The sequence below is a fragment of the Elephas maximus genome, chromosome 8, assembly GCF_024166365.1.
Source record: "Elephas maximus indicus isolate mEleMax1 chromosome 8, mEleMax1 primary haplotype, whole genome shotgun sequence".
Lineage (NCBI taxonomy): Eukaryota > Metazoa > Chordata > Mammalia > Proboscidea > Elephantidae > Elephas > Elephas maximus.
In genome coordinates this window covers 46,090,464-46,115,768 of record NC_064826.1, presented here as the reverse complement: position 1 = coordinate 46,115,768, position 25,305 = coordinate 46,090,464, and the positions used below count along the sequence as shown (strand labels likewise).

The window sequence follows — 25,305 nt, the reverse complement described above, 5'->3', positions numbered from 1 at the left end:
CTGTGTGAGCTCTGCAGAGGCTGTCAGACAGTTCCACAAGATTCACCCTAACATGAAACCTACCTGGAAGAGACATGATCCGGCAGCTGAATGGTGATTCTCTTCCAGCTTGAGCTGTTGACAGCATTGTAGATGGTGGCTTCATGGAACTGGAAGGGAGAGCAGCCAATGCTGTTCGAAGAGGAAGGCAGGCATTGGGTTTGAACGAGCTGCCAGGAATCGGATCTGCAGAAACCAAAGATGTTAAGTTAGATAAATCTTAGAAATATTTGACCTGTCTAATGTCAAGGTGATGCTCTGGCATTTGGTTAGATTAAGATATTTAATTAACTAACATATTTGTAATTGTAGATCATAAAAAGAAAAATTGAAAATAATTTCATACAAGATATATTCTGACACAAACATTAGTAAAAATGGTAGTGTGCATGGCTGCGCATTCTAATGATTTTCTAGTCAACACCCATGGAAGCAGCAGTAAGAAATCAGAGGACACATTGCATTGGGCAAATCTCTGCAAAAGACCTCTTTAAAGTGTTGAAAAGCAAAGTTGTCACCTTGAAGACTAAGGTGCACCTGACCCAAGCCATGGTGTTTTCAGTCGTCTCATATGCATGCGAAAGCTGGACAATGAATAAGGAAGACTGAAGAAGAATTGATGCCTTTGAATTGTGTTGGTGAAAAATACTGGATATACATACCATGGACTGGTAAAAGAACGAACAAATCTGTCTTGGAAGAAGTACAACCAGAATGCTCCTTAGAAGCAAGGATGGCGAGACTACATCTCACATACTTTGGACATGCTATCAGCAAGGATCAGTCCCTGGAGAAGGACTCCATACTTGGTAAAGTAGAGGGTCAGCGAAGGAGAGGAAGACCCTCAATGAGATGTATTGACACAGTGGCTGCAACAATGAGCTCAAGCATAACAATGATTGTGAGGATGGTGCAGGATCAGGCAGTGTTTCGTTCTGATATACACAGTGTCCCTATGAATCAGAACTGACTTGATGACGCCCAACAACAACAACAACATGGCTGTGCATTCTAATGGCTTCTTTCCACTGACATGTTTTTCTTTTTTACCAGGAATGTACCAGAGTCAAGTGACAAAATTCTCTCTACCCAAGCTTAATACAATTCATTTTTAAAAGTGGTGGTGGGAGACAGGGCTATCAACACACTAATAAGGTAACTCAAGATTTTATCCAATATTGCTAACATGCTTTAAGAGATACGACTCTGGTTGTAGCATATTTAGATTTTTCATTGATTTAAATTATTGTTAGAGTTGTTTGAAAATGAGCAACACGAAAAAAAAGAGTTCTACTTTGAGGACAAATATAGTGTCTTACTTATTTTAAAATATAAAGTGTGTTGGCTGCAGCCTAGTATGAAAATTGGTTTTTCTTTGTCTGAAGAAAAATTTAGGAGATAAGACATATGTATAAATTTTATACAAATGAAATTTGTAAATGTGAAATACACATGAACTGTCATTTTTAATACACAAGGTTGTTCCCCTGTAAGCAACCATTGGAATGTGGACTCCAGCTTTGATGGTGTCAGACATTATTTCACTGACCTTGCATCCTTAGTGTATTCCAGCATGACAGAATGAAGGTCACCACAAGAAGTGGCCTCACAGCCCACCACAATCTAAAATAAACAATTGATACAAATTAGGTAAGACGAAATGATATCTAATATCAGTAATTAGAAACTCCATCTCTCTCCATTATGACTCTGACAGATAATCCAAAAATATTCAAAAAGTAGCCTGCCAGGACACCATGAGTGCATTCTTTTGAATTTTGTTAAAGATAAACAATTTTGCCTGGAAATGAGAATTGAAGTTTTTAATAGTACTATTTTTATTCAGGGGTGCAGTGGGTAAAGCAATTGAATGCTAACTGAAAGGTCAACATTCAAAACCACTAGTGGCTCTGCGGGAGAAAGATGTGGCAGTCTGCTTCCATAAAGATTTACAGCCTTTGAAACACCATGGGATCGCTATCAGTTGGAATTGACTCAAAGGCAGTGGGTATTTTTATTTACCTAGTTAAAACTATTAATCATAAACTTGGGGAAGACAAATTGACCAAAAAGAAAGTAACACTAGGAGAAGTTATGTTGGACATAGTGTTTAGAAGATCCATGGTGACTTTCAGTAATGAAGTTTTAGTAATAACTCTAATTATTAAAAAATTAAGTATCGATTATTAAATAATTTTACAATTTTATTTATAAATCATAATTATTGTATTATATATCATAACCCAGTGCCATCGAGTTGATTCTGACTCATAGTGACCATATAGGACAGAGTAGAACTGCCCCACAGAGTTTCCAAGGAGTGCCTGGCGGGTTCGAACTGCTGACCCTTTGGTTAGCAGCCGTAGCACTTAACCACTACCCCACCAGGGTTTCCATTATATATCATACACATAATAAAATAATAATTATTTATTAAGTAATATTTTTGGGTTTTAGTTATAAAAATAAAATAAATTATTAAAAAAGGGTTTCTAGAACAAAGTTTAAAAAAAATAGAGAAAATTTTAAGTCTTTTCAGCTCTGAGTTGACAGAGCAGTAACAGAGAAGGCCTCAATGAATTTAACCAAATATGGTATCTTTGATATGGGCCACTGTGTGGGCCTGATAGAGCCCTTCACTCCTGGGGAACATGGCTTGGGATTAGGGCTGGTATAACACTGGATACGACCCTGGACATCCTTCAAGTCACTAGGTTAGGGATAGTCCTGAGGGAGTGGTTGCGTTTGGGGAACTTGCCTTGACGCCTGGTCTCTGAAGGAAAGTTTAACGGAGAACTGCCTGAACACGTTTTTATTTTTCCTAATAAAGATGCTTACTATTAACTGTCATTATAGCACATCTTTTAAGGTAAGGGCGTCCAAATAACTGATCCCTGTCTTACAATTATCCAGTAAATAAGCTGTGCTTCTGTAATGCCTTTTAGAAAGTGTGTTTTGCAGTGAGAAAGACTCCAGTTAGCTTTGCTTTATCTTTTTCTCTGAGGGCCTGTTAATTACCTGTTATGCCTGGTTAGGGCTGGTTAGTTTAAAAGACTTGAGAGTCCTTTTTAAGTGGTTCAGGATTTGCGGAATTCTGACTGGGTTAAGGTTTAGTTTCATGTTTGCAGGTCAGAGATAAAATGAAAATGAAAAGAAATAAAGAAAAGGGATAGATTAAGAAGCAAAGTGGCTTGAGTCACGAAACAGGCATAGAGTAAAAGAGTGAGGAAGAGATATATCTGTGTATGTTTTTTGTGTGCGTGTGAGACAGAATATAAGAATGGTGCCACCATAAGGAAAGAGATAGAGTCACAGAGAGCTAGAAGTAGGCAGAGGTATCCATTTGAGGTTTTCTGTTACAAGGTTTGGAAACTGAAACTGAGATTACATGTATCAGATATAACACAGTGACATTTTTTTACTATCTCCTAACATATTCACAGATTTTTATCTTCGTTCAAATAATCATACTTGAATTAAGGCCCCGTGAGAAAAATGATTTCTTTTGTTTATAAGATCAAGTCTCTTTTAATGAAGTAAATCATTTCCCTAAGTTGTCTAAATAAGCACTCCCCCTCTGCCCCTGCCCCAACATGTAATGAGCAGCTTCCCCTTACTTTAAATTGCATCATGTATCCTGGTTGTACAATGAGTTCCCGGGAAGAGAGAGCATTGTGAGTCTTGTCCTTCTTTTTATTTGGCCAGTAGAGGTGGAAGGATGGATTGCCACAGAATCCTGCCGTTCTTACTGCATTTGGGTAAAAACTCCAGTTTTCTTCATGGGAAGTACCTTCTGTTAAGGTAAATTGGAAGCAATATTATATGTTATTCTCTTGAACTGATTGGTTTATTGCTGAATTACTTAAAAGCTCCAGCTTTTGCTTATCCTTTAAGATTTAAGATGGTATAATATATAAATCTAAGACAAGAAATCAAATTTAGAAAAAAAAATTAAATGCTAGGATAATGATCACCCAACTTTTGAAATGTAACCGGTAGCATAGGTAAACTGGCACCATTACAAAATTCTTCTCGGTATACTTTTAAAACCAGTGCAATATGTATCTCCGTGGTATAGAAATTCCTAAAGAAAATTAAACTGTTTTAGGGTATTGAAATTTCAAAATACATTTAAAGCTAGACATTGTGCCTTAAGCAGGTTTATTAAATTTTCAGTTCACATCTCAACAGGAAGCCAACCTTGAAGATTTATAAGCCACTGGAAAATATAATATCGAACATTTGTTGAGCATGAATAAGTGATAAGCACTCTCCTAAACGCTTTTCACATAGAAATTCATCTGAAGACATAAGCAGATAAAAAGCTCAAAGAAAAAAACAAAACAATGCTTCTTTCTTACCATCATCAAAAGTGTCCACCAGCTGACTTGGATTGATTTCTGCTCCTCCAATTAAAATGTTGTCTAGTGCCCACTGAGCACGCTCAACCCCAGAGACCACAATTCCATTGCTGATCACAAAAGGCTGCCACCAGCGAAGTCGAGTCGTATTGGTTAGAGCATCCTCGGGAAGGAGTATGTAGTCGTGTCTAACAGAAATGTATTTCTGATAATCCATCTCGTGGAGCAGAGTCCATGTAATTCCTGTAATAACAAATTTACCAACATTGTAACATATCTGGGAAAACAAAACAAACAAAAGAACAACCAGCACACTGGGAAAACTGGAAACTTCCAAAGAAATCTTCAACCAGGAAATGAGAGGCAACTACAGGCGACTTTAATGTAGGTGTTCACCTCTTTTAAACGCTGTCTCAAAATGAGGCCAACGATATGAGAGGAGGGGCATTTAGAAATAGCATGCTCAAAACTGAACTGTAGTAATTGAATTTGATCAATGTAGAGTATAGCTAAAAATAAAACTACCAAAATGAACTTTAAAAATTTTATTCTAGATTCCTATATGCATTCTTTCTTATGAAAAGTGAGTTACATCCATGTGTCGCATATTCCCAGAGAAGAACTTCTAACCAGTATTTCAAAACTCAGCTTTATAATTCTACCGTAATTAAGAATTAGTTGAACTGAGCTGAAGTTTATCTCTAATCAGTTGATAAAATTGCAGGTGGGATGTTTAAACTGCTTAAGAAAACACCTTACAAATACCCTAAAATACTTCAGGGTGATCTGTTTATATGGTAGTTTTAATGAATCATATCTATCTATTAAAGTAGATTTTCTAGAGACGTTGTGGTATTATTGGTCTAATTTCAGCTACTTCAAATAATAAAACAGAATTTTAATTAAAGTAGTCTAAGATAGACTTTTCACTAATTAAGACTATCTTTCTTCACAATTAATGAAGTTTTCTGGTAGACTCTACAGCATCGATGATATGTTTATTCACATCAAGGCTTTTAAAAATGCTTTAAAATTATCTTTCAGTTGGAAAATTATACAGAATTTTAATTTCTGAATTGTATCATCAATACTTAAGCTTCAGTTAAACATAGAGACTATATTATTTATTCAAAGGTTGGAGTTAGTTTTTTAATGTGACTTCTCTCGTCTCTTTTTTTGTAGATTTTGTGTAACACAGAAGACACATGTATGGACCACATAATGCAGCCACGTTCTGTAGCTTTTTCTTCATGACATTATGATTTTTAACATGCCCTCCACATTATAAGGTCAGCAAATATTTACAAAGACTTTTCTGAGGGCATAGGATGGCATTTGGGAATCTGCTCCATGGTATGACTTTCACCCCTGAAACTTGCCTCCATCAGTGGAATAATCCAACAGTACGCCTTCCTTCCGGCAGATGGGCCGATGACAAGAGGTCATGTTGTTCTCACTACCGATGCGTCCCCAGTATTGCAGGAATCTGAATGCAAGCACACATTATCCATCAGAAAGATTAATTAGAACTCTATCTAAAACAAGTTGAATAACAACCTCTTCCACGCATACGTCCCTTGCATTGGGGCCAGTTTGTTAAGGTGTGATTTAAATGCCAAAAAATTGACTTACTTTGCACCTCTGAGATCCAAATCTTGAGTGATAGCTTGTCGCACAGTGGACCCCCCAAAATAGAGTGCAGTGTCCTCGGCAAGAATTCCACACTCGGTGCAAGTATTTCCTCCTTCTAAGGACATCCATAAGTCAGGCTTGATCTCTTCACTATCAAAGCGTTCCTTCAGGAAAGTCTGGAAAAAATAAGTGGACATGGTGAAAAATAACAATTCCAGATGATAATTATGTGGTATTTGAGACAATATAGAGTTATAGCCCAAACTTAAAAAAAAATTGGAGCTGATTTCAAATGCTTTTCCATGGATACTTATAAACGACAACAGGATATTTTCATTTTCTATTATTCATTTTGTCCATAATAGAGTTTTGCATTGCGTTGAGGCACAGCAGTTTTTTGTTTTAAAACAATGGGACTGTATTATAAGAACGATTTGTTACAGTTGCAACCACAGTAATTTTACTTGGATTTAGTAACCTTGCTATACTTTTTTAGATTTGTTTAGTTGCTACCTTTTCATGATAGTTAAAATTATTTAGATAAACTCCCTCTTTTCCCTAAACTTAGAACAAAATCAACTCTATAGTTAAAGACATGTAGTCACGTGTCAGTTTTACCTTACCTCACTGACACCCAAAAACCCAAACCCGTTGCCATTGAGTTGATTCCAACTCATGATAGTTAGCAAATAATAACAATTTAAGAAAGGGAGGTTTCCACATAAAAACAGGAATCGTAAGAAATGCACAGGTAACCATGCAAATTGCATGAGAAAGATTTGAAAAAGAGCTTTTAGATTTGTATATTTCTTTTCCAACTCAGAAATGCCAATAAAATTTTAGTGTTCATGAACAAAACTAGAATTTTTTAAGTTTATTCATTACCCAAAGTATACAAAGCTGTGTTTCTCATGGGATAATCTCATTTGATAACAGATGGACTAACATCCTCAGACACAAGTAAGCATTGCCTGAATATTTAATTTTTATATTTATCAAACCCAAAGTTGTTGAAGTGTTACAGGAACAAAATGACAGAACAGACTTTGCTTGAATTATATGCCCCTCATACACTGACTTTTTTTTTTTTTTTTCATACACTGACTGGATTTCAATCATTTGTGTTTTTTAGTTTAATTATTTATCTGTTTTATAATGTAAAGGCACTATATCCCAGAAACAGAATGCACATATGAAAGTTGTGTTAGGCAACTGTATTTGCTTTGTATATTAAATAATAATGTAACAATTAAAGTTTCCAAGAATGACCTCTCTATTCTTAATCACCCAGAGCCCAGTGCCGTAGAGTCGATTCCGACTCAAAGTGACCCTATATTCTTAATATGCAACCATATTTCAGCAGTCGGCAAATCAGGGCACGAAATTTTCTGAACAAAAATTCAGGTACTCTTTGGGTCTTTTTGAAAATTGGTCTGTTGTGATAATGTATCTATAACAACCACACTAGTACCCTCCTTCAAAAAATGCATCTATTGAAAAAGTGAAGTAAAGAAGGCTTACTATTGACTTTAAATTGAGCTGTTTAAAAAAAAAAACACAGAGTGTTTATGTTTTTAATCTATGCAGTTAATTTTATTTTATGATTTGGGTGAATTGTACTAGAACTTGATTCTAATCTTCTTGTATGTAAGAAACCTAAGTCACATTTTCTTAGTTTCCATCCAAAGGACTGACTTACTTACTAAAAAAAAAAATTACTAGGGACCAAAAAAAAAACTGGTCTCCCACATTCTGATCTTAAGAATCTCCTGATTCTTAAGGCAGGGCATATAATGCGAGTCAGTGCTCCCAGCAGAAACATTTACATTACCTTCAGGGTGTGAGTCAAATAGCAGTTGGGACCAGAGTATCCCGGGTCACAGATGCACTGTTCCTTTAAGCAGTCTCCATGGCCCCTGCAGTTGTCCAGGCATCCAGGGCCCAAGTAGAAATTATCGATCGCCCACTGCATATCTGAGTACTTCTGATAGAACCTAAACCTTACTGGACTATTCGCATCACAAAAGAAAAGGAATGAAAAACAAAAGTTAACTCTATTCAGGTCTGTATTTAGTACTCAAGAGAAAAAAGATTTAAGACACTCTTACAGGATGAAATAGGCTAATAAAAGATGTTTTCTGACTCCATTTTATTCTCTTTCTACTTCTAGTAATGGAACTTTACAGGCTGGCTTCGTTTATATTTTATAATATCTCAGAAAATTTGCAAAACAAAATAAAAATACAATGGAATCTCTATTTCAAACAGTAGAAACATTTTCAAATACACCCACTCCTCACTTATCGGCATGGTTAGTTTCCAAAGACCAGGTTGTTATGTGAAAATCAGCATTATGTGAAAATGGAAGATCTCCACATCAGATCAAAAAATAAAAGATGACTACATCATTACATAACTACCAAATTATACAGCTTTACACAACTGCCAGACCATTGAGAATTATGGCCCAACCAAGTTTACACATTAACCATAGCAGCCAGTTTACTCTCGCCTCACACCTTGGCATTTGTTACTGTTGGACATATGTCGTTAATGTGCAAAATAATCGGATAGTATTTTTACTATTGTCGTAAATGCGAAGTGTCATATAATGAGGTAGTCGATAAGTGAGGAATAGGTGTACAACTTTGTAACTATCATGAATCAGGTTTCTTATGAACTGGAGTCAGTGGTTCTGACACGCTAGGTTCACTAATTGCGTTTCTAAAATTGTGCAGAAAATTACTGAATCCTCTGACAGAGCTTTGTCAGTACACACACAGCCCTCAGGTGGTTGGGGAACAGCAACCTCTGAATTTCTCAAAGATAATCAATATTCTCAGAGCAACTATGCCAATTAGAAAACAATTTTGAAAGGGTTATATTAAAGGACAACTTCCCTGAGATTTTAATTTCACTGTTGTTCCCTGTCTTCTGGAGGAAACCAGCCTCATAATTAACCTTATTTTAAAATATGCCACAGTATTTTGGTGTAAAGAGTTTAAAGCGCAGGAGGGAAGTTTCTGGGGTGATGTAGATATTCTATGTCTTGTTTTATGTGGTGGTTACAAGCGTTACACCATGGTAAAAACCTATTGAGCTGAACATTTAGGATCTGTACATTTTCTGTATGTAAATTATATCTGATTATTAAAAAAGAGAGAATGGGAGAGGGGAAGTTAGTCTATGATGTTTGTGGAGGTCTCAAGCATCCATTTTATCCCAGATGATTCATGGGAGATGATCACTCTATTAGAACCTCACTAACTCTTGACTGGCTTAGGAATGGTCATTCTTCAGCTAATTTTGACCAATAAGATGCAAGGAGGTACATGTTATGGCTTTCTGAGGAAGAAAAACAACTCTTTTTCTCCTCCACTGAACATGGGTGAGAAAGCATTTTGTTCCAGTTTCCTGGCAGCCATCTTGTGCTTACGAGAAGAACCAGCTCTAAGGCTGAGTGTGGCACTAATGCTGTGGAAAGTAAAGTATCAGAGTAAGAGAATAAGAAAGAACAATGTCCTCGTAGACATTGTTGAGTCTGAAAATCAATCAATCCTAGAATCCACTTATCTTTGGAATTTTCACTATAGATATTATAAATTTCATTTTTATTTGAGCCAGTTTGAGTTTTCTATTATGTGACGCTGAAAGCATCCTGACTTAGTTTCCTAGCATGTTAATTGGATAAACTCTTTAAATTCATTCCGAAGAACTGTGAGTGTTCTGTAGTAAATGACATTTATGGGAATATTGGAAAAGCTACATGTAAACACTTTATCCAAAAGCTCCGTATATTCTGGTCATATATTCTATCTCACAAGATGTTTCCTCATTTAGCTAGATTATATGATTAATACAGCAGGGGTGTACCTGCCATTTTCTTTAATGTATCCCTTTTCCTGATTTTACACTAGAAGGGAAATTTTAAGCTTTTGGAATTGCCTTAAGTTAATATATCTTCAGACTTCCCAGAAGACAGTTTAATTACCTTGGCTTACCATTGCTCTTGGCCAATTACTTTGCTCTGCAGGTGTAGAACATAATGCTTTGATAAGAGAAAAATGAAACCTACAAACCACATCTGTACAAGCAGCATGAAGAGTTAGGATTTGTGCATGTAGCATGATGAGTTAGGACTTGTTCCTGGCTCTGTACATTATGGATTGATAGGGCAGTAATGTGGAAAGCATATGACACATGGCGGACCACAGTGTGCAATGCGATAAGTTAGGGTATACCTTTTCTTCTGGCTCCAAGCCTATCACTATTCTTCTGCCTCATTTGAAGATAGTGAGGCATGTAAACTGGAAGGGCCAATTTTCCAATTCTGAGAATTACAACCTGAAGTCTCCTGAAGTTTATTCACCATGCAGGTTACCAATGAGACGATCTTTAGAGTTTGGGAGGAAGGAAGCCCTGTACCCACAATTACACATAATTTCAAGCTTGACAACAGGGTTCCTAATCTATTTTTGGTTGCTTAGAACCAGGCTTCATTTTATTTTTTTTACTTACTTTCCCACTAAGCTCTCAGGAAGTGGGTAGGTGATCCTTTTCCATACACTAGTTGGAAAGAATACAGATGGCTGAGAAACACTTCCGGAGCATTTTGGGTCAGCAGGCAAGCACTGAGGGACCAGATAATTCCAGCTCACACCAAAGTCAGTAGAATACTGGACATGAATTTGATTTTGGGCAATTTTTTCAGACACTTTACATCCAACGGAGATCTAATAAATGTAGAAAAGCAAGACTGTCAAGGTACTGAAAAGTTAAAAACATGAAAGCCGTATTATGTGTTTCTGTTCTAAGGATTTGGCAGCAAGAAAGTTGCTGATCACTTGGCGTACGCTGCACCCTATCCTTTCTGTATTTTCAGGTTCATTATTTGTTCTGCTGATGGACAGGGAGAGTTGACATGGTTGCCCAATATGACAGAGTATAGAAAGTGCCAAATACATTGTGCAGTGGGTTTGGAGAGAAGCCGAAACCTGCACTTCTGCCATGCTTGGCTGATTGCCTTGGAAGGCCTGGGCCCACTCTTACAAATTGATGTTTGTTGTGTTAATGGTCTGGCACTTCTTTTTGGCAGAATGCTTGACCAAGAAGGATGGCTAACAGCTTTACCAATTTTGCTATTTTGTCATACAATTTATGACTTTCAATAAATCACTTTCAACTGTGACTGAAATGCAATGAAGTGATAACAGAAGGTACTTTTAATAGAGCCCAGCACCCTTTGTTGATGGAGACAGACTTAATGTGATGTTTGTTGCTAATACAGTGAAATTTAGGTAGACAGGATAAATTGGCTGACATTTAGTCTTGGCCAAAATAGGAAGTTGATGTTAGCATTCATGCTAATCATGTTTTTCTTCTCTATAATTTTCTTTCTCCATAAATATCAAAATGCTTTTCTAAAAAAGTAGAGACAGCTATTAAAGTTTTAATCTTTTCTTTAATGGAAAATCTGCCTAAGTTATATGATTTAACTGAGGGAGTTGCGATCAGTATCCTGTATTTTTAATCAATATTTTGATCTAATCAGTCTTTAAACGTTTACTTATATGAAAGTTTCATCTAGAAATAGTTCAGAAGGGAAATACTTTAAATCATTAAGTCATAAATAGTTGTATAATATTACCTTAATATTAGATTTTAATTTTCAAAGTATATATTAAGTCAATGAAATTTCAGATAGTCTTTGACATGACAATTTTTCTTCATTTTTTATATTGCTAATGTGTTGTTATTAATGTAATGTGGAACATAATGTTTTCACCTTGAATTGCATGATCCAGCCATCAGTGGGAGTCAGGTCATGGGTCACTGCATATACTTCTCTGCCATCATGACTGCCACAAATCATGACACCATCAGGGGAGTCACAGAACCTTTCTACTGTACAATCATCATGGAATAGCCAATGCTCATTCACTTAAAAAAAAAAGACAACACATTTATGACAAATAAAAATACTCGAATCAAATTTTCACTGTAGGCAAAATCAAGACTTACTTAAAGTAGAAATCACTCTTGTATTACAAATAATTCACAGACAAAACACTGGTGCAAACACATAGTTTTATGAACATGGAGACTGGAAGTATTGAGACAGACCTACTACTTGGTACTTTCAAGTCTACACTTCGGGAAAAAGTATCTGTATTGCATGTGCTGTAAGTAAAAATCAGAGGGAAATGTATAGCTAATATTTAACTTTTTAAGCAGGATCTAAAGAAGAAGAAAAAAATTTTAGTAACATGACAGGGAAGGTGAGTTAGCAATTTCTACTCAAAATCTGGTAGTATTACCTGGGCAATTATACAACTTGTAATGAAAAATTTTATTCTGCCTATTTAATTAGACAAGCAAATGACTTTGGGAGCCCAGAAATGAGTTGAGAAAAATTAAAGCTTTGAATTGTGCTATTTGTTATAAAGAATACTTTTAAGTGTTGAAATGGGAAGTCATTCTTAACTTGGCAAAAATGAAAATAAAGTATTACAAGGAAATTATCTCAGAAACTGGATTATCTCTAAGATAGTACTATTATAAATTTACCTTGGTAATGTTCTTAAGATTTGATTATTTAGGGATGGATATTTAAATATTTTGGGTAGATTTCTTTTAATAAATCTCGGTTCCTCTTTCAAGCCAGATAAACAGTTATACTTTGAAGAAATGTACCCAGTTAATAAAAAAAAATTACTGAAATAAACTATTTGGAAGAGTGTAAGAAAAACCTAGGCAGCAAGACTGTGAATCAAGGGCAGAGTGAGTAAGACTGTGGGAGTTCCTGGGTGGTACATACGCTTCTTGTGCTTGGCTGCTAACCAAAAGGATAGAGGCTACAGTCCACCCATACACACTTCAACAGGAAGGCCCGATTTTCTATATCTGAAAAATCAGTCATAGAAAACCCTACGAAGCACAGTTCTACTGTGACACAAATGAGTTGCCATGAGTCGGAATTGACTCAAGGGCGACTGGTTTTGTTTTTTTAAGTAAGATTGTGAATTGATTAGTACGAAATGAGTCCTGTGTATTGAGCCTGTTTTTCTTTTTCTCACTTTCCTCCCCTCCCTTTCACTCACTCTTCTCCCTATTTCATGTCCCCCATAATTCCCTTTCCTTTCTGAAAGATATATTTTTGTATCATGATCTTATTCTAGAGAGTTAAGAAATTAAGCCATAAATTGCATCGAATTCATTATATACTTTGGTTTCATAGGTCCCAATTCTCTCAACGTTTTCTGGGGTTAGCGCCATAGAGATGAACAGGTGCAACCGGAGGCTTCAGGCCACTGTTCAAGCCTCAGAGTTGGGTGGCCTCAGAGCATCCAGAGAAGAGACCGGACAGTTTAATTATAATTCAGTGTTCACCCATTTTGTGTCCTTTTGATTTTGTCTGAGCATAGCTTACACCTGTAGAACAAGCAGCTTATCTCTGGGATTCAGATGGCTACCACAATGCCATTGTCAGTTAGCTTTCACTCAAGGGATCTGGAGCTGCATTTAAACCTACATCACAAATATAGGACTCCAAAGACATTGGACTTCTAACTACTTGAGTCAGTTTATTCTGAGGTGCATATTTCATTTTATGCTAGAACTCTTCAATCCTGATCAAAGAGGCTTACATTAATCAACTAATTAATCAATCTCTTCTGCAATATCAGAAACTACTTCTGTAGGTTACTGAGATTTTCTTAAATGGACCTATCTTACAAAAATAGTGTTCCTAGAAACAGTTTCTAGGAACACTGTTTTAATTCATAAGACAGGCAGGAACCAGAAAATTTGTGTCTTTATTATATATCACCAACTAAGCCTAAATTAAAATCAATCTCTTAGGTACTTGAAAAAATAATTTGTATTTGCTTTATTTATACAGAAAGAAACAGTTCTTAAATTATTTTCTGATTGTAAAGCCACATATATAAACCATTATACAGGGAAAAATAAATTAATAATTTAGCAAAGTTCTGAACCAGATCTATTTAAGAAAATCACACTAACCTTCTTAAGTGGATAAAACCACTTAGCTGTGGTGAGGGACCTTTTATAATTTTTCTATTTAGAAAGGTGTTATTTAGTAAATATTTTCAGTTACACCATATTGCCAAGTGATATATCAGTGAATGGACTAATGAAAATTAATTAACCTAAGTATTCAACAATGTGGAAATGGTAACATAAATTATGAGTATAATATGCTATTAAAATTATATTTTCAAAGATACTTAGGTATATGAGAAAACGATCAGGATTTAATTCTAAGTGAAAAAGCAAGCTACAAAATATATACAACATAAGATACTAATTTTGTTTAAACTATATTTCTATAAAAATCTGTTGCTGTCGAGTCCATTCCATCTCATGGCAACCACAAAGGACACAGTAGAATTGCTCCATAGGGTTTCCAAGGAGCAGCTAGTGGATTCGAACTGCTGACCTTTTGGTTAGCAGCCTAGCTCTTACAGTGACATAAAAAAAGACTCTAAGAAAATACACCAAAATATTGACAACAGGTATCCTCTGCATGATGAGATTTTGGAAGATTTTTGTTTTCATCCTCATGATTTTCTGTATTTTCTCAATTTCACATTTCAAACATGTATTACTTTTGTAATAAAACATTAATAGTTAAGTATTATAAATTATTAAAACTTCCCAAATTCCAGCTTTTCTTCCAACATATGCTTCAATCCTCTGAAAAGCTTTTATCAGTCTTGTTGCTGTTGTTGTGTTGTTGAGTTGGTTCCAATTCATAGCAACCCTATATACGACAGAATGAAACATTGCCCAGTCCTGCGCGATCCTTACAATCATTGTTATGCTTGAGCTCATTGTTGCAGCCACTGCATCAATCCATCTCCTTAAGGATCTTCCTCTTTTTTGCTAACCCTCTGCTTTACCAAGCATGATGTCCTTCTCTAGAAATTGGTCCCTCCTGATAACATGTCCCAAGTATGTGAGACAAAGTCTTGCCATCCTTGCTTCTAAGGAACATTTTGGCTGTACCTTTTCCAAGACAGACTTGTTTATTCTTTTGGCAGTCCATGGCATATTCAATATTCTTTGCCAACACCATGGTTACAGGCGTCAATTCTTCTTCGTCTTCTTTATTCACTATCCAGCTTTTTCACACATATGAGGTGATTGATAACACCACAGCTTGGGTCAGGCGCATCTTAGTCCTTAATGTGACATCTTTGCTTTTTAACATTTTAAAGAGGTCTTTTGCAGCAGATTTTCCCAACAAAATGTGTCTTTTGATTTCCTGACTGCTGCTTCCATGGCTGTTGATTGCGTATCCAAGTAAAATGAAATCCTTGACAACTTCAATCCTTTCTCCATTTATCATGATGTTGTTTATTGGTCCAGTTGTGAGGATTTTATAGGGTTGCTATGAGTCGGAATAGGCTTGACGGCAATGGGTTTGTTTTTTGGGGTTTATGTTGAGGTCTAATCCATACTGAAGGCTATGGTCTTTGATCTTTATTAGTAAATGCTTCAAGTCCTCTTCACTTTCCAGAAACAAAGTTGTGTCATCTGCATAATGCAGATTGTTAATAAGCCTTCCTCCAATTTTGATGCCATGTTCTTCTTCATATAATTCAGCTTCTCAGATTATTTGCTTAGCATACAGATTGAATAAGTATGGTGAAATGATACAACCCTGACGCACACCTTTCTTAATTTTAAACCACACAGTACCTCTTTGTTCTGTTTGGATGACTGCCTCTTGGTCTAAGGACAGGTTCCTCATGTGCATAGTTAAGTGTCCTGGAACTCCCATTCTTCGCAATGCCATCCATAATTTCTTATGATCCACACAGTCAAATGCCTTTGCATAGTCAATAAAACACATGTAAACATCTTTCTGGTATCCCCTGCTTTCAGCCATGGTCCATCTGACGTTAGCAATGATACCCCTTGTTCCACGGCCTCTTCTGAATCTAGCTTGAATTGCTGGTGGTTCCCTTTCGATGTACTGCTGCAACTGCTTTTGAATGACCCTCAGCAAAATTTTACTTGTGTGTGATATTAATGATATTGTTCAATAATTTCCACTTTCTGTTGGATCGCCTTTCTTTGAAATGAGTACAAACAGGGATCTCCTCCAGTCAGTTGGCCAGGTAACTATCTTCCAAATTTCTTAGCATAGATGAAGAGTGCTTCTAGTGCTACATCCATTTGTTGAAACGTCTCAATTGGTATTCCGTCAATTCCTGGACCCTTGTTTTTCCCCAGTGCTCTCAGTACAGCTTGCACCTCTTTCTTCAGTACCACTGGTTCTTGATCATATGCTACCTCCTGAAATAGTGGAACGTCGACCAATTCTTTTTGGTACAGCGACTGTATATGCTTTCCATCTTCTTTTGATGCTCCCTGCATTGTTTAATATTTTCTCTGCAGAATCCTTCAATATTGCAGCTTGAGGCTTTAATTTTTTCTTGAGTTCTTTCAGCTTGAAAAATGTCAAGTGTGTTCTTCCCTTTTAGTTTTCTAACTCTAGGTCTTTACACATCTCATTATAATACTTTATTTTGTCTTCTTGAGCCACCCTTTGAAATCTTCTGTTCATTTCTTTTACTTCAGCATTTCTTCCTATTGCTTTAGCTACTCTACATTCAAGAGCAACTTTGAGAGTCTCTCCTGACATCCATTTTATCAGTCTTACTATTGTAAACAGTCTCAGTTTGTCCTTTGTGAGCAAGATGCTGAGTTGGGTATGACACATTGTCCCACTCTCTGATTAATCTATAGTGGCATAATATTTATCTATTTTTACTGTTTTGGTAGCTGTCTTAGTCATCTAGTGCAGCTATAACAGAAATACCACAAGTGGGTGGCTTTAACAAAGAGAAATTAATTTTTTCACAGTCTAGTAGGCTAGAAGTCCAAATTCAGGGTGTCAGCTCCAGGTGAAGGCTTTCTCCCTCCATCGTGGAGAAAGATCTTTCTCATCAATCTTACCCTGGACTAGGAGCTTCTCTGCCCAGGAACCCCAGGTCTAAAGAACGCACTCTGCTTCCTGTGCTTCTTTCTTGGTGGTATGATTTCCCCAACTCTCTGCTTGGTTCCCTTTCCTTTTTATCTCTTGAGAGATAAAAGGTGGTGCAGGCCACGCCCCAGGGAAACTCCCTTTACATTGGATCAGGGATGTGACCTGGGTAAGGGTGGTGTTACAGTCCCACCCTAATCCTTTTAACATAAAATTACAATCACAAAATGGAGGACAACCACACAACACTGGGAACCATGGCCTAACCAAGTTGATACACACATTTTTAGGGGAACATAATTCAATCCATGACAGTAGCACTTGCAGTATTGGTAGGAGATATATAATTAAACACAGCTACTTAACCTGAAGATATACCTCATGTAGTAAAACCAAGGATGTTGCATAAAAAAGTCATATACCTAATCTAAGACACCCCTTGAAAAAAAGGCGACCAACATAGTAGCATGAGATAAAAAGAAAACAAGGCATTAAAAATGATAGTAGCACAAAAAGACTTCGTAGTTCATGAGTATCACTGAATTACACCTACTGAGAATGAACAGTAACAAGCAAGACCCTGGACACGATCTGAAACATGAAATGTCATCATAGGTGTGTTTGACATGTAGTGAAACAATTTGTCTCTGGATATTAAAACAAATGACTGGGAAATGTTGGCTTTCTAAGTGGAAAACAGTAAACACAGAAATAAAAATGTTTTTTCTTTAAGAAAATAAAATTGTCCTGTTGATAAAATTAAAGAATGTTACTTACTAAGACAGACTTGCTGGCTCAGAAAAAGAAAAGATTTAGTTATAAAGTAAATCAGGAAGGTTGAGAGGAAAAGAAAAACACCAGTATCACTGAGTCAATTCCAACTCATGGTGACAGCATGTGCATCACAGTAGAACTGTGCTCCATAGAGTTTTTAATCGCTGATTTTTTGGAAGTAGATTGCCAGGCATTTCTTCCAAGGCACCACTGGGTGGACTTGAACTGCCAAGATTTCAGTTAGCAGCTGAATGCATTAACCATTTGAACCACCCAGAGACTCCAGGATGGCATAAATAACCCTTTTTACTATTTACACCATTTGAGTATCTGGAAAGTTTCCAGTTTTCACGCTCATGAAAAGAGCCAAATCCAAATGATTGCATTTCCATTGGTTTTCTGTTTAGTGTCAAGGAAAAATTTACCTGCAGTTTTGTCCTCCATAAACATGTCAAAAGCTATCCTTCCTACAGGGCCAGCATCCGCGGGGGAGCGTTCGTGCTGAGGCACTGGGGCACTGCTGAATGTGTCCAACATGACGGTCCTCTGGTCGGCAGAGCCTGAGATGAGCACGTTGTCAATGGCCCAGTCATTCTGATCCAGGCCATCGTGCCTTGGCTGCCACCAGCGGAAGCGAGTAGCGATCTCTTTAGCATCAGGAGGAAGAAGGATATTCACAAATCTATAAGAAAAGTGGGGGCGGGGAGGGGAAAAACCCTTGTCAAATGTCTCACATGAGTAAAAAATTTACAGCCAGAAGGAGGATACCGCATGGTGGGTGAGGGAAGGACATTAGCCAAGAATTTTTTTTTTTCAAACCTTGATAAACTAGCTTGATTTCACAAAGTCTCAGTAGTCACTAAATTTGGGACAATAGAATGTGAACAAATTCAAGCATCACTAAATTAGTCACTTGCTTTAATTGTCCTTGGACAGGTCTTACAGAGTCTACACAATTTTTTTGCATTTCTAGGGGTCCCCTTGGATCTGTAGAACTAGACCAGGGCTAGAGTACACACACTTTGGTAGTCATAAGCCAATACTGTTTTTTTTTCTGTCTCCTAGGGGTTAGAGCATACCAGAAAGATGTTTACCTGTATTTTACTGACTATGCAAAGGCATTCAACTGTGTGGGTCATAACAAATTATGGATAACATTATGAAAAATAGGAATTCCAGAACACTTAGTTGTGCTCATGCGGAACATGTATATAGACCAACAGGCAGTTTTCCAAACAGAACAAGGAGATACTGCATAGTTTAAAGTCAGGAAAGTTGTCTGTCAGGGTCGTATGCTTCACCACACTTATTCAATCTTTACGCTGAGTTAATAGTCCAAAAATCTGGACTATATGAAGAAGAATGCAGCATCAGGATAGGGGGAAGGCTCATAAACAACCTGTGATATGCACATGACACAATTTTGCTTGTTGAAAGTGAAGAGGACTTGAAACATTCACTGATGAAGATCAAAGCCTACAGCCTTCAGTACGGATTACACTTCAACATAAAGACAACAAAAATCCTCACAACTGGACCAATAAACAACAGCATGATAAATGGAGAAAATGTTGACGTCATCAAAGATTTCATTTTACTTGGATCACTGTCTATGGAGGCAGCAGTCAAGAAATCAAACAACATATTGTATTAGGCAAACCTGCTACAAAAAAAAAAAAAAAAAAAAAAAAGAAGACCTCTCTAAAGTGTTTAAGATGTCACTTTGAAGACTAAGGTGCGCCTGACCCAAGCCATGGTATTTTCAATCACCTCATATGCATGAGAAAGCTGGACAGTGAATAAAGAAGAGAGAAGAAGAATTGACACCCTTGAATTATGGTGTTGGCGAAGAACACAGAATATACCATGGACTGCCAAAAGAACGAATAAATCTGTCTTGGAAGAAGACAGATTCCCTGGTTAGACGTGGCCATGTGACTAAGTTCTGACTAATAGGATGTGAATCAAAGGATGTATGCCCTTCTTGCCCATACTCCTTCCTCTGGCTGCGGTGTGGAGTTGCTAGAGTGGCTCTTTTGGATCATGTGGCGGAAATCACGTATTGAGTGTTGCAAAACAACAAGATGGAAGAAACCTGGGTCTCTGGTGCTTTGGAGCCACTACAGATGCCCTAGGCTACTTTCTTCTGGATCTAATTTACATAGAAAGAAATAAAATTTTGTTTATATTATTTTGGGTTTTCTGTCATTCACAGCTGAATCTATTCTTAACTGATATACCGAATTTAAATTACTGTTAAAGATTCTTTAATTTTCTATTTTATTTTATCCACTTTCTAGCTTGTTCCTGGCTTGCCATGTACAAAGGAATTACCTACGTTTCTTAATTGGGCTTTGTTTCCCTCCCCTCCCATGACCCTCTGCCCTGCCAGCCTTCTTCTCCCTCCTCTCTCTTCTTATCCTCCTCTCCCCCTTCCTTCTTCTCCTGCTCCTTCTTTAATAAATACGCCCTTTTCCTTTTCAACAGCCTCTTTGACTTTTCCAGCTGGTCACATTGATTGTTTTTTGACCTTAAAGAATCTTTCTTTAAAAAAAACCATACATTGTGATTATTCAGGGTTTTTAATAAGGGATTTTAAATAGGTTTTGGGTTTCTTGGAGCCCTGGTGGTGCAGCAGTTGAGAGCTATGGCTGCTAACCAAAAGGTCTGCAGTTTGAATCCACCAACCGCTCCTTGGAAACCCTTTGGGGCAGTTCCACTCTGTCCTACAGGGTCTCTAGGAATCCGAATCAACTCTATGATAACGGGTTTTAGGCTTCTTAAGAATATTTACATCTTTTGCGTTTCTTAATTTCCTAGTCCAAAACTCTCTGAAACTGAGTATACACCCAAATACCGTTTTTCTGTTTCTAGTTTTTCTAAAATGTTCAAATAAATGGAATTTGGTCATTAATTGCTATTGGTTTTGCACTAGATCTATTCACCATCAGCACAATGATTGTAAATTATCCTGGAATTAAAAAAAAAAAAAAACTAGTTGCTCTTTAAATAAAAACTAAAACCAGCTATTGAATCCAGCTCGGAAACCTTATCTTTAAGTCAGTCCCTGAGGTGTCCTTCCGTTGAGTAACCGTAACTGTGGTCCCCTGTGGTTGACTGCTGCCAGGTCTTACAAGCATCTTTGCTAAACACACTGGCTATTTGAGATAAAATGCAATACAAACCCAGGTTTACTGTACTGGTCATAGAAAATTTCCATTAGTAGGTTCCAGGTAATGCCTCCATTGACAGAATATTCTAAGAGAACACCTTGGTTACGGTTGTTTGGTGTAATCAGGCATCCGTACATGAAGTAAAACTGGATAAACTCAGCATTAGTGAGGTTTAGATCCACTGTGACTAACAATCGACTACAACCCTAAGGAAAAGAAGCAGAATAAAAAAAAACTGTGGTAAGAAATCTTGATGGTAGATTACAGGTATTCTTTGGCGTCTATCTTCTATATATTTCTTCTGTAGTGCATATTGCAAGGTATTGCAATACTGATTTTCTTATCCTCTCTCTTACTATGGTGGCACTTAGCATGGTGTCTAGCTAACAGTAGGTGCTCACCAAATACTTGCTGAACTTTAAAATTTCAGTTTTAAAGACATCATAGAGCACTACATTCTAGGGAGATTTTCTTCTGCTTATTATAAGCAACATGAGAGGTGGAATTAAAGTAACTGTTCTATGCCTTTATTAAACTATTTCCAGTTACTCTTGTGCATTTATTATATTTAAAAAAAAGGCATCAGCTATTAATGGAATGGCGTGTTGCGATCACTATTTTAATATGAATTTTAAAAATGAATACCTATGAAAATTTAATATATAATATAATTTAACTAAATTATAATTAGAGATGATAGTGCTAATGATTTTTATTTAAACTTTATAGGAGATCTTGATGCCTTTAATATTAACTCATTAATGTAGATAGGTAGATACCTCTTAGGTGAACATATGAGGAAAACTAGGACATAAGGTTTTAACAAATTAATTACAGTTCCAACCAAGATAGGGAGAGAATTCTAAATACTGCATTTTTAGTCCGTGGTGATGATTATAAAAATCCTGCATGTCCTTTTATTACTCTTGGGATAAAATACTCAATATAATAATATACTTCATAGTGACAGAGCTCTAAGATAGGGTACGGTCAGATGTAAAGAGCTGACAATGAACTTATTTTTAGTACTTTTTATTAATTTGGAAACCCTGGTGGGGTAGTGGGTAAGTGCTACGGCTGCTAACCAAAGCGTCGGCAGTTCGAATCCACCAGGTGCTCCTTGGAAACTCTATGGGGCAGTTCTACTCTGTCCATAGGGTCGCTGTGAATCAGAATCGACTTGATGGCACTGGGTTTGGTTTTTTGGTTTATTAATTTGCTTATGAAGGGCATCTAACCATTAGGGAAATTATATTATTGAAGAAATTATATTTTTAAATGAAGTAAGATTTGCCAGCAAAAGTAGAATGATTATAAAATTTCTCAAAGAACGCTTCCAACATTGCTATCCTTAATAATCTGCTATAAATACAAATGTTAAGTAATTATTGTCAATTATTCTTTTTTGGATAATTTACAGAATGGATTAATTGTTGTTAGTAAATTCAGGGACAACCGATGCTAATTTAGGAAGCCTGGTGGCTCAGTGGTTAAGCGCTTGTCTGTAAACCAAAAGGTCTGGTTTGAACCCACTAGCCGCTCTGAGGGAGAGAGATATGGCAAAATGTTTTCATAAAGATTTACAGCCTTGGAAGCCCTACGAGGCAGTTCTACTTTGTCCTATAGGGTCGCCATGAGTGGGAATTCACTTGATGGCAACAGGTTTGGTTTTTGATGCTAATTTTCCAGATTTTTGGCTCTTTAAATCCCATATCTGTTGCATGCTCAAGAGTTTTCAATTAGAGAATAATCCAAACGAAGACATCCACACCCCCCTGTGCAATGTTCTCTCCCTGGATAGAAATTCGTTTAAGTCCTTTTTTCATGTGTAAGTAAATATATGCCCTGTGCCAACACTACCCTGCATAATTAAGTTGTTTCAACTGCTGTGTGTTAGGGTAAGACTAGATAGAAATCAGTATTTTCTGATTTATACAAAATTGCAAGTTAAAGTCAGGATTGTGTATTCAGAGTGATGAACTCTACATCTTGATTTGCCAATTAAACCTAAAAAGAGCCTCAACTATTTGGGGGGGAAAAACTAACTGGACTGTCTTAGGCTGGGGCCTCTAGAGCAAAATCAGTAAAGCATGTAAGTGTATGTGTATATATATATATTTATATATATACACACAATCTTAACCATCAGATATATAGCAATGAATTACCCGCAGCCAAACACTCACCCCGCTGAAATGCAGCGCCATTCCCGAAGCCACAGCTCCACACACAGTACTTAATTTCCCTCCATTCACAGTCAGCCAGTTCTGGTTGGATGGAGCTCTATTGAAGTTGTCTTTCAGTTGGGTTGGAAGGGTGGCCTCTGGCTCATCACAGTATAGGCCACCCCACCTCTCATCACAGCTGGGTCCAGAGAAAGAGAAGGGATCAAACAAAGCCCCCCACAAGTGCGTTCTCAAATCAGCAAGCCAATTCTTTTCCCAGTCCAGGATGATGCAAGGTTACTTATCTTCACAAGGTTTGCCAGAATTCACCTGCGCTTCTTACCAGTGGTTAAGGTTAGAAATAAGCTGTGAATTAACTATTTCTAGCTTTCCTAAAGTAGTGACTTGAGTTTACAGGTGGAGAGAAAGAAGCAAATTCAAAGAATTTACTAAAGCTCTGTCTCTACATGACACAGCATTGGCTGGCTGATAAACAATTGCAGCTGCCAAACCAGGCTGGTAGGGCCTCATCATTTATGAAATTAGTCTTTTTAACAGAGGCTTTGGGCCAGTTAGGAATCCAAGAGGCCATGTTCTAAAAACAGAATATACTTGGGACGGCATCTGCCTTCTCTGGCCAAAGGACTGGCTTCCCTGTTCAGTGTGGAAAGGACTATGAATAGGCTCAGGGATGTCAGGGGTTAATCTGGGTATTGGAAAGAATCATTAATCAAAAGAGACACTTCCCAGGTGTGCAGAGCTTCGTGGAGAAGGAACTACAAATTCTCTAGCAGCATCTTTATTCAAACTACCCCATCAAACAGCCATCTTTGAAAATAAAGTGCAAAGGCCTACAGCACATATGTATACGTACTAACACACACACACACACACACACACACACACACACACACACCCTACATGCACACTTTATTTATATCCTTCCAAAGATGCAAAAGCTCTCTCAGAGTTATGTACTAGGGCTTTCCATCAAATATGCCTGGTTAACTGACCAGGCATTTGTATACTTTCTTGTGCAAACAACACTGGAATACCAATTAAACCAGGAGTAATGCATATCATTACATATATTCAGAAGAATTATTTTTGGTCCAAACACACTGAACTCTTGGGCCTCTTCTAATGTCTTTTTCAACGCTTAAGAGTATCGGAGCGACACAGAAAGAAATAAAATATAGTCAGTTAGAATTCAGCCTTCTCCTGACAAAGACCTATTATTCAGTTCCTCACATCTAAGCAAGAATGAAGATGCCATATCCATCAACTCCACAGTTAGCTCAATATTGTATTTCAGGAAAAATATATAAGATAGGGTAGCTTGGGGGTGATTCAAAAACCAGTTTCAGAAAGACCTCCTTGCTGGAAGGAAGAAAAAAATCCACTTACACACAGCTTCCTTGGATGCACCTCCCATGGCCACTGCACATATCTATGCAGCCATCCCCGATGTAGACATTATCTATTGCCCACGTCTGTTGCTTGTCAAAAGGAGCTGGTTGATGCCAACGGAAACGAGTGGCTTGGGACCTTTGAAGAAGAAGAGAATTATAATGAAGGATGCAGTGGAAAAAAGACTGTTCTATATGCTTGGACAAGTACACAGAGGAGCACAATGCTCACAAACACATGTCCAGTCTGTCCATTCCCACTCATGTTCTGAAAGACTGAATTTCATCATTGCAACACTCTATGCAAACTTTGATGAACAAAATCAAACTAAACCAAACTGCAATGGCTTGATAGTATTTTTGGTCCAGTGATCCTTCTGAGACTTATGAAAACAGACTAAATAGAAACTAAAAATAACGCTAAAACCAAAAGCCTTGGGGGGGACAGTAAGCCCTGAATTTTTGTGCGGGTATCACTGTGGAGTGACACCAGGGTGCTGCTAAGTTACATAGGCAAGTTAGGAAAATGAGCCTCTCCCGAAGAGATGCAACCCCTCTGTGTTCGACTTGGGAAGCAGAATATGGACTGGATTTCAGCCCCCAACTTGTTCCCCAAGGCCAGATGTCTTTGTGCAGTAGGCACACTGTTCCACCTCACACAGCGTTCCTGAGCAATTCTCTCAATAAAAGTCTTAAGAGACAATCTGGGTATAAAGCACAGGGATCAATGAAATC

The 25,305-nt window shown here is 37.2% G+C and overlaps 1 protein-coding gene across 2 annotated transcripts in view; it reads right to left on the bottom strand.

The window, feature by feature from the left end:
• The window catches only part of RELN (reelin), a 526,658-nt gene that overhangs the window by 16,493 nt on the left and 484,860 nt on the right, over positions 1 to 25,305 (bottom strand). For both annotated transcript variants that reach the window (XM_049893075.1, XM_049893076.1), the window contains exons 47-59: positions 24,569 to 24,709; positions 23,183 to 23,360; positions 21,009 to 21,202; positions 18,249 to 18,505; positions 11,818 to 11,972; positions 10,551 to 10,765; positions 7,864 to 8,041; positions 6,033 to 6,208; positions 5,780 to 5,886; positions 4,401 to 4,643; positions 3,657 to 3,832; positions 1,589 to 1,662; positions 64 to 225 (exon numbers count right to left, since the gene is read on the bottom strand). In XM_049893075.1, coding sequence (XP_049749032.1) covers positions 64 to 225; positions 1,589 to 1,662; positions 3,657 to 3,832; positions 4,401 to 4,643; positions 5,780 to 5,886; positions 6,033 to 6,208; positions 7,864 to 8,041; positions 10,551 to 10,765; positions 11,818 to 11,972; positions 18,249 to 18,505; positions 21,009 to 21,202; positions 23,183 to 23,360; positions 24,569 to 24,709 — 2,256 coding nt within the window. The remainder of the gene's footprint in view (positions 1 to 63; positions 226 to 1,588; positions 1,663 to 3,656; positions 3,833 to 4,400; positions 4,644 to 5,779; positions 5,887 to 6,032; positions 6,209 to 7,863; positions 8,042 to 10,550; positions 10,766 to 11,817; positions 11,973 to 18,248; positions 18,506 to 21,008; positions 21,203 to 23,182; positions 23,361 to 24,568; positions 24,710 to 25,305) is intronic.